This window comes from Phoca vitulina, unplaced genomic scaffold (assembly GCF_004348235.1).
Source record: "Phoca vitulina isolate PV1807 unplaced genomic scaffold, GSC_HSeal_1.0 scaffold14, whole genome shotgun sequence".
Taxonomy (NCBI): Eukaryota; Metazoa; Chordata; class Mammalia; order Carnivora; family Phocidae; genus Phoca; species Phoca vitulina.
Window position 1 is genome coordinate 29,056,936 of NW_022589717.1, and position 25,072 is coordinate 29,082,007.

The following is a 25,072-nucleotide window of genomic DNA, read 5'->3' on the forward strand; positions in this document are numbered from 1 at the left end:
CATAATTTTGATTACTTATGTCCACTCAGGAATCACTAAAACTTATTTAGTCTTACAAAACCACTCTGACCTATACTGATGGTGATCCTAAGCCGATGGATCATCTTGAGGTGCAGAAAATCCACAAGGGTAGAGAATTGTGCCAGACTGATTCATGAAGAGGGGAAACTTTTATTTCAGGCATGTAATTTCAGATGTTGCCATTCTTGTATCTCTGAATCAAGCAGCAATTATGGCAATTTCCTCACCTCTTAGAAAGGTGATGAAACTTGATGGAAGAAATTTCAGGGTATATAAGTGATGATGAATTCTCTGGAGAGTAGCATAGCATAGTTGAGGAGGAAGTTCCAACTGTAACTTATACTGGTTGCCTGACCTCTGTTCTCAATCTTAACCTTTATGGTTGGTAATTTATTTTTCAACCTAAGGAAAACATGTCAATGTGTATGAGTATTATGCAGGCTATGAGGTCTAAGTCAACGAGAAGAAAATGTTTTCTGGATAACAGTGAGTTAAGAAACTTTATCATTCTTTATCAACATCAGACCTAGGTTATCTTTTTGTATTTAATTATGTAGTCACATAAGATCTGTATTTGGATCCTGTAAAATTTTATAATGATGAATTCATTACATGTGTATTCATTTTTGACATTTTTACATTGTGCATTTCTGATCTTTATAGGGGAATGAGAGAATAAGGGTTCTTCCTTCCTGGCTTTGTATTATTTTTATTTCACTCCATTAAAAATATTATCTATTTTAATAAAATACATTAATTATAGAGAATTACAACTTATTTAATGGACAGCAGTTATGTAGGATAATTCCGTTACTCCCTAAATATATTTTAGATGTGAAGGTAAGATATTTTTTTCTGTGGAAAGCTACCAAACTATAATCAGAAGAAAAAAAATCTTATTAAAGCGTGTACACCTGTAAAAAGAATTTTAGACTAACTTCAGTTCATACTTTTATAGAGAAATGTCCAATTCCTCTGTTTTAAAATTCAAAACAGCTAACAAACTTTTATTCAAATGTGACAGTTCTACTTCCAGGCAAGATAGAGTAGTAACAGACGGGATTTATTCTGCCACCTGAAAAACAACACACAAAATATATGAAATAGGTTTTTAAGTTACGTGATATCAGACAATAAAGGACAATGATTCTTAGAGAAAGAAAACAGACAAAGTAAGTCTTAAAATTGTGTCGGCTTATTTTATTGCATTTCCAGGCTGTGGCACAAGGAAGGAGAACCTAGGCAGAGCCCTGCAAATGGAACTGAGAATCAGGGAGACCAGTATGGCTGGAGTTCACAGGACAGCATACTAGAGAGGAGAAGTTACACAGAAAGAGATCCCTGGGTATCTACAGAGGGTTCACCTCAAGTATTCAGTGAATGCAGGTGAAGTAACTACCAAAAGCTGGGGAAAGAACAATTTCAGAGAATTAGAGGGAAGAAGTACCCGGCACTCACACAGGACCAAGAATAAGGCCTGTTCTCACCAGGCCGATTGGAAGAATGTATAATTCACAAGGCATTAGGTGGAGCGCTCAAGAACACCTTGCCTCACTTGGCAAGCACTAATTAGCCCTAGACTGAGCTTTGTTTTCCATCCATCTAACAAACCATAACAGCCAAGTCTTGAAAACATCAAACTATTGCAAAGTAACTTAAATGCATCTCAGAACAAAGCTAAAGAATATTTCTAGAAATACAAACATACTCAGCACCCAACAAAATAAAATTCATAATGTCTAGCATATAATGAAAGATAACCAGGCATGCAAAGAAGTAGGAAAAGATGTTCCTTAGTGAAAACAATAATCCTTCAGTCAAAACTGACCCATAACTGACACAGATAGTAGAATTAGAAGACAATAACATTAAAAGCTATTACAAATGTATCATATAGGGGCACCTAGGTGGCTCAGTCAGTTGGGCATCTGACTGTTGGTTTTGGCTCAGATTGTGATCTCATGGGTTGTGAGATGGAGCCCTGCATCAGGGCTCTGTGCTCAGTGGGGAGTCTGCTTGGGGATTCTCTCCCTCTGACCTTCCCCCACTCCCTGCTTGCATTCTCTCTCTAAAATAGATGAGTAAGTCTTTTTTAAAAAGTGTATGTTCAAAAAGTTAAGTAGAAACATGGAAGATACAAAAAAAAGATTCATGTTAAACTTCTGGAGTTGAACACTACAGTGTCTGAAATGAAAAATACACTGGACTGAATTAATAGCAGATTAAACTGCAGGAAAAAGGATTAGTGTATTTGAAGACATAGCAGTAGAAACTATCCAAAATGAAACTGGAGAGGAAAAATAAATTTTTTAAATGAGTATAGCATCCATGACATGTAGGACAACTTCAAATGACCTAATATATTTGTAATCAAAGTCCCAAAAGGAGTGTATGCTTGGGGTGGGGTATGTGTGTGTGAGTGTGTGTGTGTGTACATGTGTCCAGGCCTGAAAAATGTTTGAAGAAATAACTGTCAGAAGAAATGAAGGCTATTTTTTTTTTCAAATTTGATGTAAATTATAAACCACAGATTCAAGCAATTTAAACATTTAAGTAGTAAATGGCAGTGATCTCCTTATTACTAAAACTGGAGAATTTTTTTTAGATTTTAACCTCTATTCCCCCACATGAGATTATTTCCTTTTCCCAAAGAGATTGTTGTTTTTAAAACATGCTTTTTGATAATGAGGGGTTTCATAGGATTTTGGCTATCATGTTATTGCAGAACAGATTATACTGGATTAAAGGATTATGAGTTTCACAAATTGATTTTAATAAGATTTGGTTCTTAATAGTGTGGCTGTAGCACCCATGTTACAACAATCAGACTAATTTCTAAGTCTGTCATGGTTTATTTTGTAACAGTTCCTCTGATAAGAGCTGCAACCTTTATATTCATATAGACGTAGCTATGTATAATCTTTTACTTATTTCTCAATAATTCTTGCAGGAAATATTTATATTTCATCATGCTAGATGACTTATTGATATCTACATCAAATAAGTTTTAGCAAGATTGGTTGCAGATATCTAAGAAATGAGAAGTCAAAGCAATAATGTATAAAAAATAAAATTTAATTTTAGCTACTCTGACCATTACTTGAGAACAGATAAAATAAGTTGTAGTAAAAATTGAATTCCTACAAAAATACTTGAAAGTAAATCTTAGAAGTACTTAAGAAATTTTCTTAGAAATGCTAGGATGACAGTGAAAATGATGGAGTAAGACCTTTGAAAATGTATCCTTCCATGAAAGCTGTCAAAAATTGTCACAACTTTTCCAGAATTCTAGAAACTAACCAGTGATTTACCTATTCAAGAAAAAATGGCTGAATCTCAGCAAGAATAATAAGCTTTATGGTGTTTTAGCTTGTCCTATTCTCATCCCCTACTCTCTAGCTCAGCAGTAATCTTGAAAAATAACAGCCATGCGTTCCTGGTATCAGAGGGAGTAAAATGGAGCTGGAGCTCTTTAAGACCCTCGTTTCCCCCAAATTGTCACTATTTGACATCTTTGGTGGTTTTCTGAAAGCCACGAATAGGAAGGATTGTCCTTATTTGATCTGGCTTGTAGTATGCCTGGTAAGCAAACTAGAGACTTTAGTAGCCACACATAACAAAGAATACAGACTTTACAGAATTAGTTCAGAGAAATCACTAAACAAACAATAACAACAAGTACCAAAAACAACAACCCTGGTAAGGGGGGGAAGTATGTGATTTCCAGAGTCGCCACATCATATTACTTAAAATGTCCAACTTTCAACAAAAAAATTGCAAGATATACAAAGAAAGTATGGTTCATGCACATGATGTTGGACTTGCTAGGCCCAGAATTTCAGTCAGGTATTTTAAATATGTTAAAAGAGCTAAAGAAAAACATGTCTAAAGAACTGAAGGAAAGTCTGAGAATGAAAACTCAGCAAGTAGAAAGTATTGGCAAAGATACGGAAATTATTAAAAAGGAACCAAATGAAATGCTGGAGTTGAAAACCATAACTGAAACGAAAATTTCACTCGAGATTAACAGCCAATTTGAGCAGGCAGAAGAAAGAATTGGTGACTTGGAGATAGTTCAACAGAGATAATTCAATCTGAGGAACAGAAAGAAAAAAGGATGAAGAAATACCGACAGAGTCTCAAGAGACCTGTGGCACAGCATCAAGTGTGCCAACATACACATAAAGGAAGTCCCCAGAAGGAGAGGGGAGAGAATGGGACCAAAAGAATATTAAAAAAAGAAAAAAGCTGAACCCTTTTCACATTTGATGAAAAACAATCTATACATAGAAAAAGCTTAACAAACTCCAATTTAGGACAACCTCAAAAAGATCCACATATAGACTCATCATAATCAACTTGTCGAAAGATAAACAGAGACTCTAGAAGCAACAAGAAGGAGGTGACTCATCATACACAGGGAATTTTCAATCAGATTAACAATTTGTTTTTTATTAGAAGCCATAGAAGCCAAAGGCATTGGGATGATGTATTCAAAGTGAAGGGGGGAAAATAACTAACTGTCCACCAAGAATTCTGTATCCAGAAATATTTTCCTTCAAAAATGAAGGACAAAGTAAGATATTCCCAGGTAAACAACTGAGAGTTTGTCACTAGCAGACCTGCCCTAAAAAAATATGGGAGTCTTTCTCATTGAAGTGAAAGGACACTAGACAGTAACATGAAAAAATAAAGCACACTGGTGAAGGCTGCTTCATAGGTAAATATAAAAGACAGTGTATATGTATTTTTGTTTGTATCTCCTTATGGTTCTCCTATTTTATTTAAAATACAGCTGCATAAAGCAATAATGATAAGCTATTTTGTTGGGCACACAATATATAAAATGTAATTTGTGACAGTAACAGCATGTTTGTCTCATTAGACAAAGAAAAAATTTTGACAAAATCCAACACCCTTTCATGATACAAATACTCAACAAACTAGGAAAAGAAGTGAACTTCCTCAATTTATAAAAGGGCATCTATAATAAATCTACAGCTTACATCATATTGAATGGTAAAAGGCTATATGCTTTCCTCAAGGATGACCTCCCTTACCACTTCTATTCAACATTGTACTGGAAGTTCAAGCCAGGGCAATTAGGCAAAAAAGAGAAAAGACATCCACATTAAGTATTAAGTGAGGTCAGCAGGTTGTAGGATACAAAAATCAATATACAAAAATAACATGTATCTTATATGTTAACAGTGAACAATCTGAAAATGAGATTAAGAAAAGTATTTACAAATGAATGAAATACTTAAGAATAAAATTAGTCAAGGAAGTGCAAAACTTATACTGAAAACTACAAAACATTGAATGAAACTAAAGACCTCTATAAACAGACATTCTGTATTTATAGAAAGACTTAATATTGTTAAGATGGAAATACTCCTCAAATTGATCTACAGATTCGATGTAAAACCTATCAAACTTCTAACTGCTTTTTGGTAGGAATTGGTAAGTTGATCCTAAAATTCATATGAAAATGCAAAGGACACAGAATAGCCAAAAGAATCTTGAAAGAGTGATGCCTGGGTGGTGCTGTCAGTTAAGCGACCAACTCTTGGTTTTGGCTCAGGTCGTGATCTCAGGGTTGTGAGATTGATCCCTGTGTTGGGCTCTGTGCTCAGCTCCAAGTCTGCTTAAGTTTCACTTTCCCTCTCCTTCTGCACCCCTCCCCCGCAGCGTGCATGTGCACACGCTCTCTCTCTCTTTCTCTCTCAAATATATAAATAAATCTTTAAAAAGAAATCTTGAAAGAGAACAGTAAAGTTGGAAGACTCAAATTTTCCAATTTCAAAACTTCCTACAAAGCTACAATAATCAAGACAGTGTGGTGCTAGTATAAGAATAGACATGCAGGAGCACCTGGCTAGCTCAGTCAGAAGAGCACATGACTCTTGATCTTGGGGTTGTGAGTTCAAGCCCCACATTGGGTATAGAGATTACTTAAAAAAAAAAAAAAAAGAATAGACATGCAGGTTAAAGAAATAGAAGTGAAAGTCCAGAAGTAAACCCAATTGATTTTTAAGACCAATGGTGCCAAGACTAATTAATTAGGAGAAAATAGTGTTCTCAACTAATGGTGCTGGGTATAACTGGTTATCACATGCAAATGAATCCAACTGGACTCCCATCTCAGACTATATACAAAAACTAACTCAGATCAAAGAACTAAATATAAGAAACTATAAAACTCTTAGAAGAAAATATAAGTATATATCTCTGTATCCTTGGATTAGGCAGCAGTTTCTTGGATAGGACACCAAAGCTCAAACAAAGAAAAAACAGATCAATTTGACTTCATTAAAATTAACAAATTTTGTGTATCAAGGTACCTTACCAAGAAAGTGAAAAGAAAACCCACAGAATAGGAGAAAATATTTGTAAATCCTGTATCTGACAAGTGTCCAATATCCAAAATGTATATATTTTTAAAAATTACAACTGAACAATTTTTGAAAACCCAGTTTAAACATGGGCAAAGTATTAGTTTTTCCAAGGAAAATATGCAAATGGTCAATAAGCATAGGAAAAGATGCTCAACATCATTAGTTATTAGGGAAATGCAAATCAAAACCAAAATGAGATACTACTTCACAATGCTATAATAAAAAGAATGGAAAATAATTGTTGGTGAGGAGGTGGAAAAATTGGAACTCTTAGTTTGCTGGTGGTATTGTTAAAATGATATAGCCCCTTTGGAAGACAATTTATGTCTTCCCCAAAATGTTATGCATAGAGTTACAATATGAGCCAGCAATTCCACTCCTAGGTATATATCCAAGAGAATTAAAAAAAAATGTTCACACAAAAATTATTAAATTATTCATATTAGCAATAAACAACCCAAATGTCCATCAACTGATGAATGACTAAACAAAATGTGGTATATCCATACGATGGAATACTATTTGACCATAAAAAGGAATGAAGTATTGATACCTGCTACAACATGGATGAACCTTGAAAACATGATGCTAAGTGAAAGAAGCTAGACACGTATTGTATCAATTCATTTATATGAAATGTCCAGAATAGGGAAATTCATTGAGATGGAAAGTAGATTAATGGTCTCCAGGGGCTGGGGGAAAAGGGAATGTGGAGTACTACTCATGGGTATGGGATTTTCTTTTGGGTGATGAGAATGTTCTGGAATTAGGTAGTGGTGATGGTTTTACAACCCTGTTCTAAAATCTACTGAATTATACACTTTAATATGGTGAATTCTGTAGTATATAAATTATCTTTCAATAAATAAATGCCATCATAATAAATAGTATTTATGCTCAGTTGATCATGGCACTGTTAATGTGCTATGTAGATTAACTTGAAAGACATAGATATAGATACATTTAATAGCAAGATGTATAATATAAATTTTTTTAAGGTCAGGTTTGCTATAATCTATATACTCTAAAATTCTTATCATTAAACTTAAATTATTGTATCTTCTTGATGTTGTAAATTATTTGAGAAACACATCTCACACTTATCTTTAAAGGAACAAGTACAGTAATAATGGACATTTAGGAAAGGGAAATTGTTTACATTGACTATTCATGACTAATATAATTGAAACCAAAATTTCTTTGGGAAGTTGAGCAGGATTGTTGGATACAATATGTCACTATTTGAGCTTTTTACATAAACTCCTATTTGTATAACTTTTTGTTCATGTAAAAAATGAGTCTATAAATAGATGAATATGATTATATATATATTTTTTTCAGGTCAAGCAAATAAAGTAGCCAAAGAAGCTGCTAACAGATGGACTGGTATGTATTATAATGGTACTGCTAAGCTATAGTTAAGCTTTTTCCACACTTACTATGATATGAAATGCAGAAGCTATTTTGCCTGGTATTGTTCAAGAAAAGACCTTTCCAGAAATGTATGTGTTTTTTTTTAAGGTTTTGTTTATTTTTAGAGCACGCACACATGAGAGCAGGGGGAGGGGCAAAGGGAGAGGGAGAGAGAGAGAATCTCGAGCAGACTCTGCACTGAGCGCTGAGCCTGACGCGGGGCTCAATCCCATGACGCTTGGGATCATGACCTTAGCCGAAACTAAGTAATATGTTTACCTGACTGAGCCATTCAGGCATCCCTGTATTAAGTTTTTATTAAATCATTACATTAAATCATTTCAGTTACTTAAGTTTATTTTTTTAAAAATCTTACTATGAGTCATTTTGTATGTAAAATACAACATATTTTTATAAAACCAATGACTGCAGTTTAATTTTTGTGTAATTTTTCCTAGGTAAGTCACTTGGGCTAATCACTTAACCTTCATGATATTAGTGCAAGATAAAACTTTAAGAATTTAATGGAATCCTAAAGATTTGTCTTTTTGCTCATAATAATAATAGCTAACATTTGTTGAGGGCTGGACTATAAGCCAGGCATTGCAAAGAGTATCTGTGGTGCATTCTCATTTTATCTCTACAACAATCTTGTGAGGCAAATAGGATTATCATCCCTAATTTTAGAGATGGAACTGAGGCCATCAGGAGCCCATGGTGACACAGGGGCTAGGCAGTGAACAGGATTTAGAACCCAGCTTTTCTGATCCCAGAGTCCGAGCTCTTACCACTACATGATATTGTCTTCTCTATGTACCTGCTTTCATATAAATGCCTCATTAATCCATTTGCCAATGGATACACCCTCTGGTCTACACCAGAGATGTTCTAAGAAATGAGAATTAATAAGGCATTTTCCCCTGTGTCTTAAAGTGTAGAAGAAAGTTAATAAAATAAGGATTGTTGTCAATTATATACAGGTATGATTAGTATTGTTAAAACCTATCTACAAATTACACTGATGTTTTTCTAGTATTCTAAAGTAATGGTAACTGAACTTTTACCGTCCTGGTAAGAGTCTATAATACCTTCACATGTACTACTCATCATCATTCTGTTTCTCTGGGAGAGTATGGTTAAGATTGTATTGACACAGAGATGCAGAAAATTTAAAGTGATGCCTTGAGTCAAAGGTGATTAGTCATTGGATGTACAAAGGTTTGAGCCAGGTTTCCTGACTCCATGTCCAGGCTTCTGTATGTCACAAAACGTTTAAGAATCATGTTTCCTTGTCTATTTTAGAATTAAGTAGATTGATAAAATCATTGTAATTGGCCTTTGGTTCCTATAAAATTGCAATCTTGTTTATTACAAAGTAATACATTTCATAAATGATGTAATGCTTTAATGATAAGAACAGAAGAGGGTAAAAACAGCAAGCTAACATTAAAAGAGAAGAATGAGATGTGTGTCCAATAAGTATACATAAATAATAAATACAGTGATACCAATTTAAATTTGAGAAATACAAAATTTTGAATGAGCAAAAAAGACAAGTAGGCTCGTAGGTTAAAAATAAGAAAGTGATTTCCCCCAATAGTTCTCAGCAAAGCAGCTCAGCAAGCAGTAGGAACAAGCAGCCTGTGTATATGGTGGGAAGAAGTTGACTTTGAAAGGAATCCGGATTGTGTTCTTTAGCTGCTGTATCACTTATTGAACTTCTCTGAACCTGCTTCCTCTGTGTAGATTATATCTACCTTACGTTTTGGGAGAATTAAATAAAACAATTTGTAAGCCCTTTCACACAATGTTAGATACATAGATAAACAAATACTCCCCTTTCCCATTCTTCTCTTAAAAAAATCCTTTCATGTTTTGCACTTGATCATAAACGTCCAGTTATGATGAAAAAAGGAACATTTTGAACTTCTTTTTCCCCTTATGTTATTAGTTGAGAAAGAACCTGAAACTTTTAAAATCATATAGGAAAGAAGATATTTTTAGCACAGCAGAAACAGCTGTTAGGAATTGTGTAAGACTGATGAATCACAGACCTGTACCCCTGAAACAAATAATACATTATATGTTAATAAAAAATAATAATACTTTGTAATAAAAAAAAGTAAAAAAAAAAAAACCATATTTCCATTTGAAGTTACAACTTGCTCCTTCCAACATAAAAGTGTTATGAAAATCATGGAGTTAAAACAAATTACACCTCAGAAAACCAACCTGTCTTCAAAACAAAAAGAAAACATCCATAATATTTGTAACTAAAGATTGTTACCTACTTATTAGTTAAGGGTTTGCTTTCCTTTTACCTAAAAAGGTCCTTAAAATGTGTGTAGAATGGAAGATACTTACTGTTCAGTAATTCAGTATTTCAGTTTTATAAAATGAGAGATTACCTTAGGGTATAAATATAACTAGAAATATCACATCTAAATGATTTATGTATGGCATTAAATACACCTTAGATGTGATTTAACAACTTATATAAAACCTTGCTTAATAGTTAAGATAGTGGAGTTTTTATGACTTTGTGTGAGAGGCATCTCAATGAGTGAGGAGGGGGATAGATGTTGTGAGGTCCTAAACACTGACTCATGTTTATGATATTGCCCATCCTATTTCTGCATATATCCTGAGGATGCCACCATGGAAATGAACAGAAATCCTGCTAGTCTTAAGGCTGTTTCTTTAAAGGAAAAAACAAACAAACACTATTTCTTATCCATTTATAAAAATTTTCACATAATAGGAACATTTTATTTGACGGGGAATGAATTATCAAGATTTCAGGTAACATTGTCTTGAAGGCAAAATGTGGTATATCCATACAATGGAATATTATTTGACCATAAAGAGGAATGAAGTATTGATACCTGCTACAACATGGATGAACCTTGAAAACATGATGCTAAGTGAAAGAAGCTAGACACATATTGTATCAATTCATTTATATGAAATGTCCAGAATAGGGAAATTCATTGAGATGGAAAGTAGATTAATGGTCTCCAGGGGCTGGGGGAAAAGGGAATGTGGAGTACTACTCATGGGTATGGGATTTTTTTTCTCTCCTGGTCCAGGTTTGAAGTCCATTCCTTCAAGCTTCCTTCATCGTTGCATCTGTTCTCTCATTTCCCGGCAAGCTTTCTGTGCTCTTGGAGCCTGTTCTGGAAGCTGTACACATAATACTTGATCTTTTCTCTTTAACATAAATAACACTTTGGAATTATTTAGTAATAAGTTGATTTTTCTCTCTCTTGTGTCAGCTTGAAGGCCTAGACTCTCTACCTAATAGAGTACCTGTAATACACTTTATACCTGTCTTACACCATTCATGAATGATTTCTCTGTAGTGTGTGATGCTGTTCATTAGCATTTTATCCACAGTAGAACTTTCAAAATTGGGAGTCTGTTCTCAAACCCTGCCCCTGCTTTATCAATTAAGTTTATCTAACATTGTAAATTCTTTATTGGTCATTTCAATTATATTCACAGCATCTTCACCAGAAGTAGATTCCATCTCAAGAAATCACTTTCCTTGCTCATCCATGAGAAGCAGCTCCTCATCCCTTCAAATTTTACCATGAGATTGTAGCATTTCAGTCCCATTCACTCCACCTCGAATTGTAGTTCTCTCGCTATTCCCACCACATCTGCAGTTACTTGCTCCACTGAAGTCTTGAACTCCTCACAGTCATCCTTGAGAGTTGGAACCAACTTCTACCAAACTTGTTAATGTTGATAGTCAGACATCTTCCCATAAATCATGAATGTTCCTAATAGCATCTAGAATGGTGAATCCTTTCCAGAAAGTTTTTAATTTACTTTGCTCACATTCATCAGAGGAATCACTTACTATCTATGGCAACTATAGCTTTATGAAGTGTATTTCTTAAATAAGATTTGAAAGTCAAAAGTACTCCTTGATCCATGGGCCAGAGAATGGATGTTGTGTTAGAGTACAGGCAGAGTAGATTTAACAGAGTCCTTAAGGGCTCTAGGATTTTCAGAATGGTAAATGAGCATTGGTTTCAAGTGAAAGTCACCAGGGGCATTAGCCCCTAACAAGAAAGTCAGCCTGTTCTTTGAAGCCAGGCACTGACTTCTCCCTGGCTATGAAAGTCCTAGATGATATCATCTTCCAGTAGAAAGCTGTTTCATCTACATTAAAAATCTGTTGTTCAATGTAGCCACCTTCATGAATGATCTTAGCTGGATCTTCAGGAGAACTTGCTGCAGCTTCTCCATCAGCACTTGCTGCTTCATCCTGCACTTTGATGTTAGGGAGATGGCTTCTTAAACCTCATGAACCGGCTTCTGCTGGCTTCCAACTCTTTTCTGCAGCTTCTCCAAGTCTCACCGCTCAGCCTTCACAGTACTGAGGAGACTTAGGGCCTTGCACTGCATTAGGCTTTGGCTTAAGGGAATGTTGTGGCTGGTTTGATCTTTTATCCAGACCACTCCACTTTCTCTATATCAGCAATGAGGCTGTTTCACTTTCTTATCATTTATGTGTTCACTGGAGTAGTGCTTGTAATTTCTCTCATGAACTCTTTGCAATCACGACTTGAGTGTCTGGCACAAGGGGCCTAGTTTTCAGCCTGTTTTGGCTTTCTCCCCAAGCTTAATCATTTCTAGCTATTGATTTAAAGTGAGGGATGTGCAACCCTTTCTTTCACTTGAACACTTAGAGGCCATTGTAGGGTTTGTTCATTGGCCTAATACTAATGTTGTGTCTCAGGAAATAGGGAGGCCTGAGGAGAGGTACAGAGGCGGGGGAACCGCCCGTTGGTAGGACAGACACACAAAACATTATTAAGTATGCTATCTTATATAGGTGCAGTTTGTGGTGTCCCAAAACAATGACAATAATAATATCAAAGATCACTGCTCACAGATCACCAGAACAAATATAATAATATTAACAAAAGAGTTTCAAATATGTGAAAATTGCCAAAGTGTGACATAATATATGAAGTGAGCAGATGCCATTAGAAAATGGTGCCAATAGACTTCCTCAACACATGGTTGCCACAGACCTTCAATATGTAAAAACTGTACTATCTTTGAAGTACAATAAAGCGAAGTACAATAAATGAAATTAGATACTTGGATTGCTTTTATTTTTTTCTTTTATTACATTGGAATAAAGATTTAGCCGTAAATCTTTGTACACAATTTATTTTGTTTCCTTGGGATGAATTCCTATAAGTAGATATAACACTTCTTCAGTGGCAAAATGCATTTTAAATACCCCCCTAGAGGACACAAAGGATACATCTACTCCTATCTTAGTGTTAAGATAGGAGAACTACCTTCTATTCTCTTCCCTTCTCCCTCGCACTGGCCTGATTATCTGGAAACCATTATTATCTGTGGGGAAAGGAAAAAGGTCTGGAGAGAATGTGTACCCTTTGGGAACAGGAGCAATTGTAATTCCTGAGGTAAGAGTCCTGGCCTCTGCTGTGGAAATGTGGAAGAAACACCATTGTTAGCCTTTCCCTGTTTTTGGATTATTCTTAAGTCAGGTATTTTTTAGTGGCAACTAATTTGCTGAATTTTTAAATATGTGATCTGGTTGCTCAAAATACTAATTAAAGTATTTTCTTTCTTCGGAAATGAATTGCCATTACTTTTGAAAATAAAGCACACTTCTTATGTTGATACTTCTGAAAGTAATAGAAGTAACAAAAAAGAATATAATTATATTTGACATGTTTTCTGATTACATTTTCAATTCTTAAAAATATTTCTCAATTTTCTTTATAGATAATATATTTGCAATAAAATCTTGGGCCAAAAGAAAATTTGGGTTCGAAGAAAATAAAATTGATAAAAACTTTGGAATTCCAGAAGACTTTGACTACATAGACTAAAATTGTTCAATGTTGGTAAAGGATCTGTGTACTTGTGAATATGTAATTTTTCAATTTATTATCCAACTAAATGTACTGAATTGCCATTTACCTGTAATTGTGTTTATCATTTTATTAATTTTAAATAAAGTATAAAGTGGAGATGGTTTTCACTTTTTTTGATCTATCAAAAGCAGGATTATGACTATATTCCCAAGTGGTCATCAAAGTAGGATAGTGCAAATAAAATCATCCACTTAGGTTTACAAATAATTTTTTAGAGATCAAAGACATCATGACATGATAACATTTTTTAGTTTCACTCAAATATTAAATATTGAGAACTAAGGGTACCTTTGAAGTTTCTATTACAGACATACACCCACACATTAACACTTGGAACTAACCTTTAAAACTTTAATAGTTGCTCTACTATTTTATATTATTTAGTGGAAAATGTATGTGATTGATTCTCAGTATACTGCATCATATTTGTGAATTTCCTATAGAAAAAAATACTCAAGTTTAGAGTTAGGTAGTAATTTCTCAGTCATGAAAACTTTCTTTTGACTTTTTGATGCCCTTTTACTGTAAACAAGCACGTGGCCCTTTGTCCTGATTTATGTACTTTTTAAGATATAGTGGCATTAATATGGCACATATCACCAGCTAGAGTTCAGGGATTTTTTTTTCAACTACCTAAAAAAGAGTAAATTAAAAATAAGTTATGTTTTGTGTATATGACTTTTTTTCCAATTCAGCTTGGGTATTTAGAGTATTGTAGGCACTCCAAGAAAAGCTTAAAGAAAAAAACCAAAACTAATGTGTGTAATGCCCTTTACACACATGCCTTAATTTTTTCTCATACTAAATTTGATGTTCTTTTAAGTAACTTGAATGAGATACTCCATATGTCTGAAAAGACCCAAACAGCATCCAAACCATTTGTTAGTGAATCTGGCCTTTGTATTGCATGGAATTGCTCTGGGCCTTCTTAATTACTTCCTGGAGGCTGGGGGGAGCAAATTGGTCCATCTTTGTTCTTTGTTCTCAAGACTACTTTATGTTGCCTTAGGGCAACAGCTCTTTTCACAGGAGAAAGTATTTGATGTAAGAGACAGAGGGCAAAAAATAAAAATAACCAGTCATAAGCTTTTCCCAAAAACACCAATTGTGGGAATTCCAAAATTTCTCAGTTTGCTGTTTATTAGGAAATGTACTTCTTTGTTTAAAGAAAGAGTATGTATGTTCCAAAAGGAAGCCATTTCTAATGATCCCTAAAAGATTTTGGGCAACTTTATAAAAATTGAAGTATAATTAACATACAATATTATATTAGTTTCAGGTGTACAGTGTAACAATTGGGACATTTGTATACTTTGCAAAATGATCATAGTAAGTCTAGTTACCATCTGTTACCATATAAAGTTATAAAAAATTTTTCTTGTGATCCAAACTTTTAAGATTTACTCTTAGCAACTTTCAAATTTGCAATATAATATTATTGACTATAGTCACCAAGCTGTACATTCCATACATCTCCATGACTTATTTATTTATATAACTTTGTACCCCTTGATCCATATCTCACATTTCACCTACCCCCACACCCTCCCCTCTGGCAACCACCAACATACTCTCTGTATCTATGAGTTTTGTTTGGTTTTGTTCTGTTTGCTTATTTTTTTAGACTTCACATATAAGATTCCATGTATTTGTCTTTCTGTCTGACTTATTTCACTTAGCATAATACCATCTAGGTCCATCTATATTGTTGCAAATGGCAAGATTTCATTCTTTTTTATGGCTGAGTAGTATTCTGTTGTACCACATCTTTATCCATTCATCCATTGATGGACACCTAGGTTGTTTCCATATCTTCACTATTATAAATAATGCTGCACTGAACATAGGGCTGCATATATCTTTTCAAATTAGTGTTTTCATTTTCTTAGGATAACTATCCAGAAGTAGAATTTTGGATTTTAGTTCTATTTTTAACTTTTTTAGAGAACCTCCATACTCTTTTCCATAGTGGCCGTAGAAATTTACATTTCTACTAACAGTACATGAGGATTCATTTTCTCCACATTCTCACCAACACTTGTTATTTCTTGTTCTTTTGATAATAGCCAATCTGACAGGCGTGAGGTGATATCTCATTGTGGTTAGTGATGTTGAGTATCTATCTGTTCATGTGTCTGTTGGCCATCGGAATGTCTTCTTTGGAAAAACGTATATTCAGATCCTCTGTCCATTTTCTAATTGGATTATTTTTATTTGTTACTGAGCTATATGAGTTCTTTATATTTTGGATATTAACCCCTATTGGATATGTGATTTGCAAATACCTTCTCCCATTCATTAGGTTGCCTTTTAATTTTGTTGACTTTTTTTTTCCCTGTATAGAAGCTTTTTAGTTTGATGTAGTTCCATTTGTTTATTTTTAGTTTTGTTGCCATTGCCTTTGGAGTCTGATCCAAACAAAATATCACCAAGAGCAGTGTCACGGAGCTCACTGCCTATGTTTTTTTGTAGGGTTTTATGGTTTCTGGTCTTACATTCAAGTCTTTAGTCCATTTTGAGTTAATTTGTGTGTATGGTGTAAGATAGTGATCCAGTTTCATTCTTTGCATGTGGCTATCCTGTTTTCCCATCACCATTTATTAAAGAGCCTGCCCTTACCCCCATTGTATATTCTTGCCTCCTTTGTCATAAACTGATTGACCATATATACTTGGGTTTATTCCTGGGCTCTCTATCTATTCCATTGATCTATGTGTCTGTTTTTATGCCAATACCATACTGTTTTGATTAATTTGGTTTGAAATTAGGAAATGTGATACCTTCAATTTTGTTCTTTCTCGGGATTGCTTTGCCTATTTGGGATTTTTCTGTTAGTTTGTTGTTAATTTATAAAGATGTAAAATATTTTTGTATATTAACTTTGTACCCTTTAGCTTTACTGAATTTATTATAGTAGTTTTTTGGTGGAGTGTTTAGGGCTTTCTATATATAAAATCATGTCCACAAATAGTGATAGTTTTACTTCTTCCTTTTTAAATTCGGGTGCCTTTTATTTCTTTTTCCTGCTTTATTGGTCTGGTTAGGACTCCAATACTGTGTTGAATAAAAGTGGTGAGAGTGAGCATCCTTGTCTTGCTCTTGATTTTAAGGGAAAAGCTTTCAGCTTTTTTGCTGTTGAGTATGATGTTAGCTATGGGCTTGTCACATATGGCCTTTATTATGATATGTTTATATCCACTTTGTCAAGAGTTTGTATCATAAATCGATGTTGAATTTTGTCAAATGCCTTTTTTACATCTGTCGAAATGATCGTATGATTTTTATCCTTAATTTTGTTAATGGTGTATCACACTGATTGATTTGCAAATGTTGAACCATCCTTCCATCCCTGGAATAAATCCCACTTGATCATGGTATATGACGTTTTTAATGTGTTGTTGAATTCAGTTTGCTAATATTTTGTTGAGGATTTTTGTATCTAGGTTCATTAGGGCTATTGGCCCATAATTTCTGTGTGTGTGTGTGTGTGTGTGTGTGTGTGTGTGTGTGTGTGATGTCCTTCTCTGGTTTTGTTTTCAGGGTAATGCTGGTTTCATAAAATGAATTTAGGAGCATTCCCTTCTCTTCAGTTTTTTGGAAGAGTTGAGAAGGGTAGGGTAAGTATCAAACCTTTGGTAGAATTCACTGGTGAAGATGTCTTAGTCCTAGGCTTTTGTTCATTGGGAGTTTTTTATTACTGATTCTATGTTCTTACTAGTAATCAGTCTATTCAGATTTTTTATTTCTTCCTGATTCCATCTTTGAAGATTGTATATTTCTAGGAATTTATCCGTGTCTTCTAAGTTGTCCAATTTGTTGGTATATAATTATTCATAACAGTCTCTTATGATCTTTTGTATTTCTGTGGCATCGGTAGTAAGTTCTCTTTCATTTCTGATTTTTTGAGCCCTCTCTTATTTTTTCTTAAGATTTTATTTTTAAGTAATCTCTACACCCAGTGTGGGGTTCGAACTTACAACTTCAAGATCAAGAGTCACATGCTCTATCGACTGAGCCAGCCAGATGCCCCAGCCCTCTCTTATTTCTTGATGAGTCTGGCTAAGGGTTTATCAATTTTATCTTTTCAAAGAACCAGCTCTTAGTTTCACTGATCTTTTCTCTTGTCTTTTCTAGTCTCTATTTCATTGATATTTGCTCTGATCTATATTATTTCCTTCTACTAACTTTGGGCTTTATTCTTTTTCTAGTTCCTTTAGTTGTAAAGTTAGATACTTATTTGCGAATGTTCTTGTCTCTGGAGGTAGGCCTGTATGGCTATAACCTTCCCTGTTAGAGTGGCTTTTGCTCCCATAGAGTTTAGTATGTTGTATTTCCATTTTCATTTGTCTCCATGTATTTTTTTATTTCTTCTTTATTTCTTTGTTGTCCTATTGGTTGTTAAGTAGCATGTTTAATCTCCATATATTTGTGATTTTTCCAGTTTTCTTCTTGTAATTGATTTCTAGATTTAAACCATTATGGTCAGAAAAGATGCTTGAATGATTTCAGTCTTTTTAAACTTATTGAGACTTGTTTTGTGGCCTAGCATACGACCTATCCTGATGAATGCTCTATGGCATTTGAGAAAAATGTGTATTCTGCTGCTTGGCAACTTCTTTTTTTTAAGTCCATTTTATGGGGCTAACATAAGAATGATTGAGATGGGGTCTGTACAGGAGCCAACCAGAGGTTGTGCTACCCTCCCAAGCCAGTTATGTGCTTTTTTTTTTTTTTTAAGATTTTATTTATTTGAAAGAGAGAGCACAAGCGGGGGCAAGGCGCAGGGTAGAGGGAGGGAGTCTCAAGCAGACCATGCTGAGTGCAGAGCCAGACTCAGGTCTTGATCCCACGACCATGAGATCACAACCCGAGCCAAAACTCTGGATGTTTAAACAATTGTGCCACCCAGGCACCCCCCAGTAATGTGGTTTTTTTTGTTTCTGGGTTATTTATTTATTTTATTACTATTATTATTTATAAATAAAAATTATAATATAAATATAAATAAATATTATTTATTATCATTATTAGTAGTAGTATGTTCAGTTAGCCGACATAGAGTAATATGTTTTTTTTTTTAATTTTATTGTTATGTTAATAGAGTAATATGGTTTTAAATGTTTAAACTGACTGGGAGGTGAGATGGGGCCTGATTTATATTATTTGCCTATTTGTGTGGTGTAAATACTCCCAGTATAGTCAATTTCAGATTACCAATGTGATGACACTGCAGAGTTAGGAAAATATGCTCAATAGCACATCATTCTGTAGTATTTCTACCATACAGATATAATAGATGCAAATAGTGTCAAGAATACAGAGAAGGGTATGTAAAATAATTAGGGAGTGATGAGTTTTTAACTTCAATATCATTTTTAATACATAATGGTTCGTCATAGTTTATGTAATTTAATCTTTAGTGATGGCTGTGTTTAACAGGTGGTTCACTGTTACTTAACACTTGGCTTGCCTACCCTAGCACATCATTGTTCTTAATCTTTAAGAGCTGCTTTTAAGTTTGCTCTTCCCTGAAATTAGAAATATTGATAAAGAAGCATAGGGGCATTGGTCCAGCCAAGCTCTAGGAAATCCTTAGTCCCAGGTTGGTTTTGTTATTGATGTGAAGACTGAGTACAACTGGGGTAGAACTAGAGTCAAATTAGTAGTGATCCATGACCAAATTTGATTTGGTAAATAATGCTATAATTGATACTCCCAATATCTTTCCAAATGAATTGTGAAGTTTAAAAGGTATTTGAGAGCTGATATCCATCTAATCAGTCTTCTTCACATGTAGTTATTTTTTTAAATCTCACTATCCTATTTTTAAAGAATCCTAGGAAAGAGATTTTATAGTCTCCTAATAAGTTTCAGTTGTTCATGGCCAGATCGTATCACTGATGTCCCTTCTGAGGATGGTCCAGGACCGATGCAATCTGTAAGGATGAATTGGATATGACTTTTCCTCTGATGTTTGCCACATCATTAGTTTAATGGGATTATAAAGTTCTTGGCCTGTCTCAGAAATAGATGCTATTATCCAACTTTATCAAACATGCTTCTCTTCAAGGGATTAAAAAAGGAAATGAGTACAGCTGCCAGCCAAGAAACAAGAAACCACCCCTATAATTCTTGAACACAAAGTCTAAATTGTAAACCTGGTAAAACTGGGTTTTTTTGAGAACATGATTGGAATAAAATAGGAAACATTTTTCAGCCAATATGGCATCATTTGTAAGAGCAGTTAAAATGTGACAGATGGTAGGAATGTATCTTAAAATCATGCATAAACTTCTTTTCAGGATATGCTTTCTGAATATTTTCCATATACCAGGAGAAAAATATGTACTACATTATGAAATGTCCCACAGCAGTGAGTTTAAATATACTTATCCCAGCTTAATTAAAAAATACATATTTGTGAGAGAAGTCAGATAACATGGCTGCCTTTAGAAGTATTTGTTGAATCTCAAACTAATGATTTCTATTAACCAAGGTAGGCAAGGTACAACCCCTAGAGCCAAATCCAAGACCTGATTTTTACAGCCCTTGAGCTAAGGATGTCCTTTTACATTTTTTTAATGATGTAAAAATGGACAGGAATATACAACAGAGGGTGTTTATGGCCTGCAAATCCTAAAATTATTTACTCTCTGACCCTTTACAGAAAAATTTGATCCAAAAGATCGAAAACTGGCAGCCTATGGGCTACATATGACCTGCAGAGTATGTTTTATTTTGCATAAACTGTATTTTATTTTTTAATTTAAATTACTTGCCAACATATTCACATGGAAAATGTCACATGCAAATTGAGATTTTTCAGCTTCTTTTGGAAACTGGATGATTTAGTAACCCTAAATCCTCATTCCACATGGCAGCAAATCAACTAGAGGTAGTAGGACTCAATGGTAATGAGTTCTTTTCTTGGAGGAATGCCAAGCTTTCTTCTGTTTTTTTTTTTTAAAGATTTTTTTATTTATTAGAGAAAGCACACACGAACGGGGGCGGGGGCAGAGGGCGAGGGAGAGAATCTTAAGCAGACTCCCCACTGAGTGAGGAACCCAAGTCGGGGCTAGATCCAGGACCCTGAGATCATGACCTGAGTGAGCTGAAATCAAGAGTCAGATGCTTAATTGACTGAGCCATTCAGGCGCCCCACAGCTTTCTTCTTTAAGTTACAGTTTTATTTCAGGTTGACAAGCTGACCTGAGATCAAACTTTAGTTTCAACTTTTCAAATTGCAGAACAAAAAATCCTGGTGCTATTTAAAAAAAATTTTTTGTATTAAATTTATAAATTAACATAGGGAGATTTGATATCTTCATAATGATGAAGCATCCTATTCAAGAAGCAAGAACAAGTGATATCTTTCCACTTGCTCAAGCATACCTTTGTGTTTTTCTAATGATTGCATAGTTTTTTTCACATAGATTTTTCACATTTCTTTTTTTTTTTTTTTTTTTTTTTTAAAGATTTTATTTATTTATTTGAGAGAGAGAGAACGAGAGACAGAGAGCATGAGAGGGAGGAGGGTCAGAGGGAGAAGCAGACTCCCCGCCGAGCAGGGAGCCTGATGTGGGACTCGATCCCGGGACTCCAGGACCATGACCTGAGCCGAAGGCAGTCGCTTAACCAACTGAGCCACCCAGGCGCCCAGATTTTTCACATTTCTTAAGTGTATTTTTTTTCCCCCAGTTTCAGTTTTTTAGTTTTTTTTTAATTGGAATATAGTTGACATACAATGTTATATTAGTTTCAGGTGTACAACATAGTGATTTGACAGTTCTATACATTACTCAGTGCTCACTATGATAAGCATAGTCATCATCTGTCACCATGCAACATTATTACAATATTATTGACTATATTCCCCGTGCTGTACTTTTCATCTCCATGACTTACTTATTTTATAACTGGAATTTTGTACCTCTTACTCCCTTTCACTGACTTTGTCCATCCCCCCTACCCACCTCCACTCTGGCAACCACCAGTTTATTGTCTGTATTTAGGAGCCTATTTTTTGTTTGTCCATTTGTTTTGTTTTTGAAATTCCACATACAAGTGAAATCCTATGGTTTTTGCCTTTTTTCAAACTTATTTCACTAGGAATAATACCCTCTAGGGGGGTGGGGGGATGGGTTAGCCTGGTGATGGGTATAAAAGAGGGCACGTATTGAATGGAGCACTGGGTGTTACACGCAAACAATGAATCATGGAACACTACATCAAAAACTAATGATGTAGTATATGGTGATTAACATAACATAATAAAATTAAATTAAAAAAACAAATAAACTGGGCACCTGGGTGGCTCAGATGGTTAAGCGTCTGCCTTCGGCTCAGGTCATGGTCCCGGGGTCCTGGGATCAAGCCCCACATCGGGCTCCCTGCTCGGTGGGAGGCCTGCTTCTCCCTCTCCCTCTCCTCCTGCTTGTGTTCCCTCTCTCACTGTGTATCTCTCTGTCAAATAAGTAAATAAAATCTTTAAAAAAAAAAAACAAATAAACTTAAAAAATATACTGAATTTGGTAAGCAAGTAAGTATATATTAATATATTGAAATTAGCATAACAATAATCAAAAAGAAGAAAATTTAAAGGCATAATTCTAATACCCAGATATAATCATTGCAGTATCTTTCATGTCTTTTTACTGTTGGTGAATGTGTTTCTCAAAAACAATTTTATAATTTTAAATTATAATTTAAACTAAAATTAATTATAAATATATAATTTAATTTAAGTGATAATTATAAAGCGAATCATAATTTGCTTCCTGCATGAATAGTGTATCAGGAACATCTGGAACATCTTTCCATGTCAGTAAATGTGCATCTTCAGTACACTGCTCTCAACCATTTTTTTACTCCAACACAATTGAGGGATTAAACACAGTCTTGATAGTGATATTCAGTGTCAACTTTTTTTTTAAGGGGTGAAGAAATAGGATGCAGAGGAGGGAACAAAGATGGTCAGTTATGTAAAAAAAAAATCATGTGGCAAATACTAATCTGCTACATTTAATGATTGTATAAGTTACAGTGTTTTAAAAACAAAAACAAAAAAAAGAATAATACCCTCTAGGTCTATCCATGTTATTGCAAATGGCAAGATTTCATTCTTTTTTATGGTTGAGTAATATTTCATGGTGTATATATACATCTTTATGCATTCATCCATCAGTGGACACTTGGGTTGCTTCCATATTTTGGCTATTGTAAATAATGCTGCAGTAAACAGGACTGCGTATAACTTTTCAGATTAGTGTTTCATTTTTGGGGGGTAAATACCCAGTAATGGAATTCCTGGCTCATATGATATTTCTATTTTTTTTTTAGAGTTTTATTTATTTAAGTAATCTCTATACCCAACATGGAGCTTGAACTCACAACCCTGAGATCAAGAGTTGCATGTTCTTTATAGATTTTATTTATTTATTTATTTTTTAATTTATTTATTTGACAGAGAGAGACACAGCGAGAGAGGGAACACAAGCAGGGGGAGTGGGGGAGGGAGAAGCAGGCTTCCCGCGGAGCAGGGAGCCCGACGTGGGGCTCGATCCCAGGACCCTGGGATCATGACCTGAGCTGAAGGCAGACGCCCAACGACTGAGCCACCCAGGCGCCCTGCATGTTCTTTAAAAAAAAAAAAAAAAAAAAAAAGAGCCTCATGCTCTTCTGACTGAGCCAGCCAGGTGCCCCTGATATTTTTATTTTTAAATTTTGAGGAAGCTCCATACTGTTTTCCACAGTGGCTGCACCAATCTACATTCCTATCAACAGTGCACAAAGGGGTCCCTCTTCTCCACATCCTTGCCAACATTTTTTTATTTCCTGTCTTTTTGATACTAGCCCTTTTGATTGGTGTGAGGTGATATTTAATTGTGGTTTTGGTTTGCATTTCCTCTGATGATTAGTGATACTGAGCATCTTTTCATGTGTCTGCTGGCCATCAGTACCCTTTTTAGAAAAATGTTCAGGTCCTCTGCCCATTATTTAATTGGAGTATTTGGGTTTTTTTGGTGTTGAGTCATATAAGTTCTTTACACATTTGGATATTGACCCTTTATCAGATATATCATTTGCAAATATCTTCTCCCATTCAGTAGCTTGCTTTTTTGTTTTGATGATGGTTTCCTTTTCTATGCTACAGCTTTGTGTTTTGGTGTATTCCCAATAATTTTTGCTTTTATTTCTCCTGCTTGAGGATACATATCCATAAATATGTTGCTAAGGCTAATATTCAAGAGATTACTGCCTATGTTTTCTTTTAGGAGTTTTATGGTTTCAGGTCTCACATTTAGGCCTTTAATCCATTTTGGTTTATTTTTGTGTATGCTATAAGAAAGTGGTTCAGTTTCATTCCTTTGATGGTAGCTGTCCATTTTTCCCTATACCACTTACTAAAGAGACTATCTTTTCCCTGTTGTCTAGTCTTGCCTCCTTTGTCATAAATTGATGGACTAAACAAGCATGGGTTTATTTCTGATTTTCCTGTCTTGATCCATTTATCTATGTGTTTATATTTTTGTGCCAGGACCTTACTATTTTGATTACCACAGCTTTGTGGTGTATCTTGAAATCTGAGATTACGATACTTCCAGCTTTATTCTTTCTCAAGATTGCTTTGGCTAGTTACGGTCTCTTGTGGTTCCATACAGATTTTAGGATTATTTATTCTAGTTCTGTGAAAAATGCTGTTGGTATTTTGATAGGGATTGCACTGCATCTGAAGATTGCTTTGGGTAGTATGGATATTTTAACAATATTAGTTCTCCCAATCTATGAGCACGGTATATTTTTCCATTTGTTTGTATCACCTTCAACTTCTTTCATCAGTGTTTTATAGTTTTCAGAGTATAGGTCTTTCACCTCCTTGGTTAAATTTATTCCTAGATATTCTGTTCTTTTTGGTATAATTGTAAATGGGATTGTTTTCTTAATTTCTTTTTCTGCTACTTCATTATTAGTTCATAGAAATGCAACAGATTTCTGTGTATTTTGTATCTTGCAATTTTACTGAATTCATTTATTCTAAAAGTTTTTTGGTGTTTTCTATATGTAGTATCATGTCATCTGCAAATAGTGACAGTTGTACTTCATCTTTGGATGCCTTTTATTTATTTCTCTTGCAGCTAGGACTTCTAGAACTGTGTTGAATAAAATTGGTGACAGTGGACATCCTCGTCTTATTCCTGATTTTAGAGGAAAAGCTTTTGTTTTTTTCACCATTGAGTGTGATGTTAGCTGTGGGTTTTTCCTACATGGCCTTTATTCTATTGAGATATGTTCCTTTTTTTAAAGATTTTA

At 34.6% G+C, this 25,072-nt stretch overlaps 1 protein-coding gene across 1 annotated transcript in view; it reads left to right on the forward strand.

The window, feature by feature from the left end:
- MND1 (meiotic nuclear divisions 1) overlaps window positions 1-13,717 on the forward strand; it is a 66,795-nt gene extending 53,078 nt beyond the window's left edge. The window contains exons 7-8 of the mRNA XM_032412701.1: window positions 7,761-7,805; window positions 13,611-13,717. Coding sequence (XP_032268592.1) covers window positions 7,761-7,805; window positions 13,611-13,717 — 152 coding nt within the window. The remainder of the gene's footprint in view (window positions 1-7,760; window positions 7,806-13,610) is intronic.
- Window positions 13,718-25,072: the final 11,355 nt, after the last annotated feature.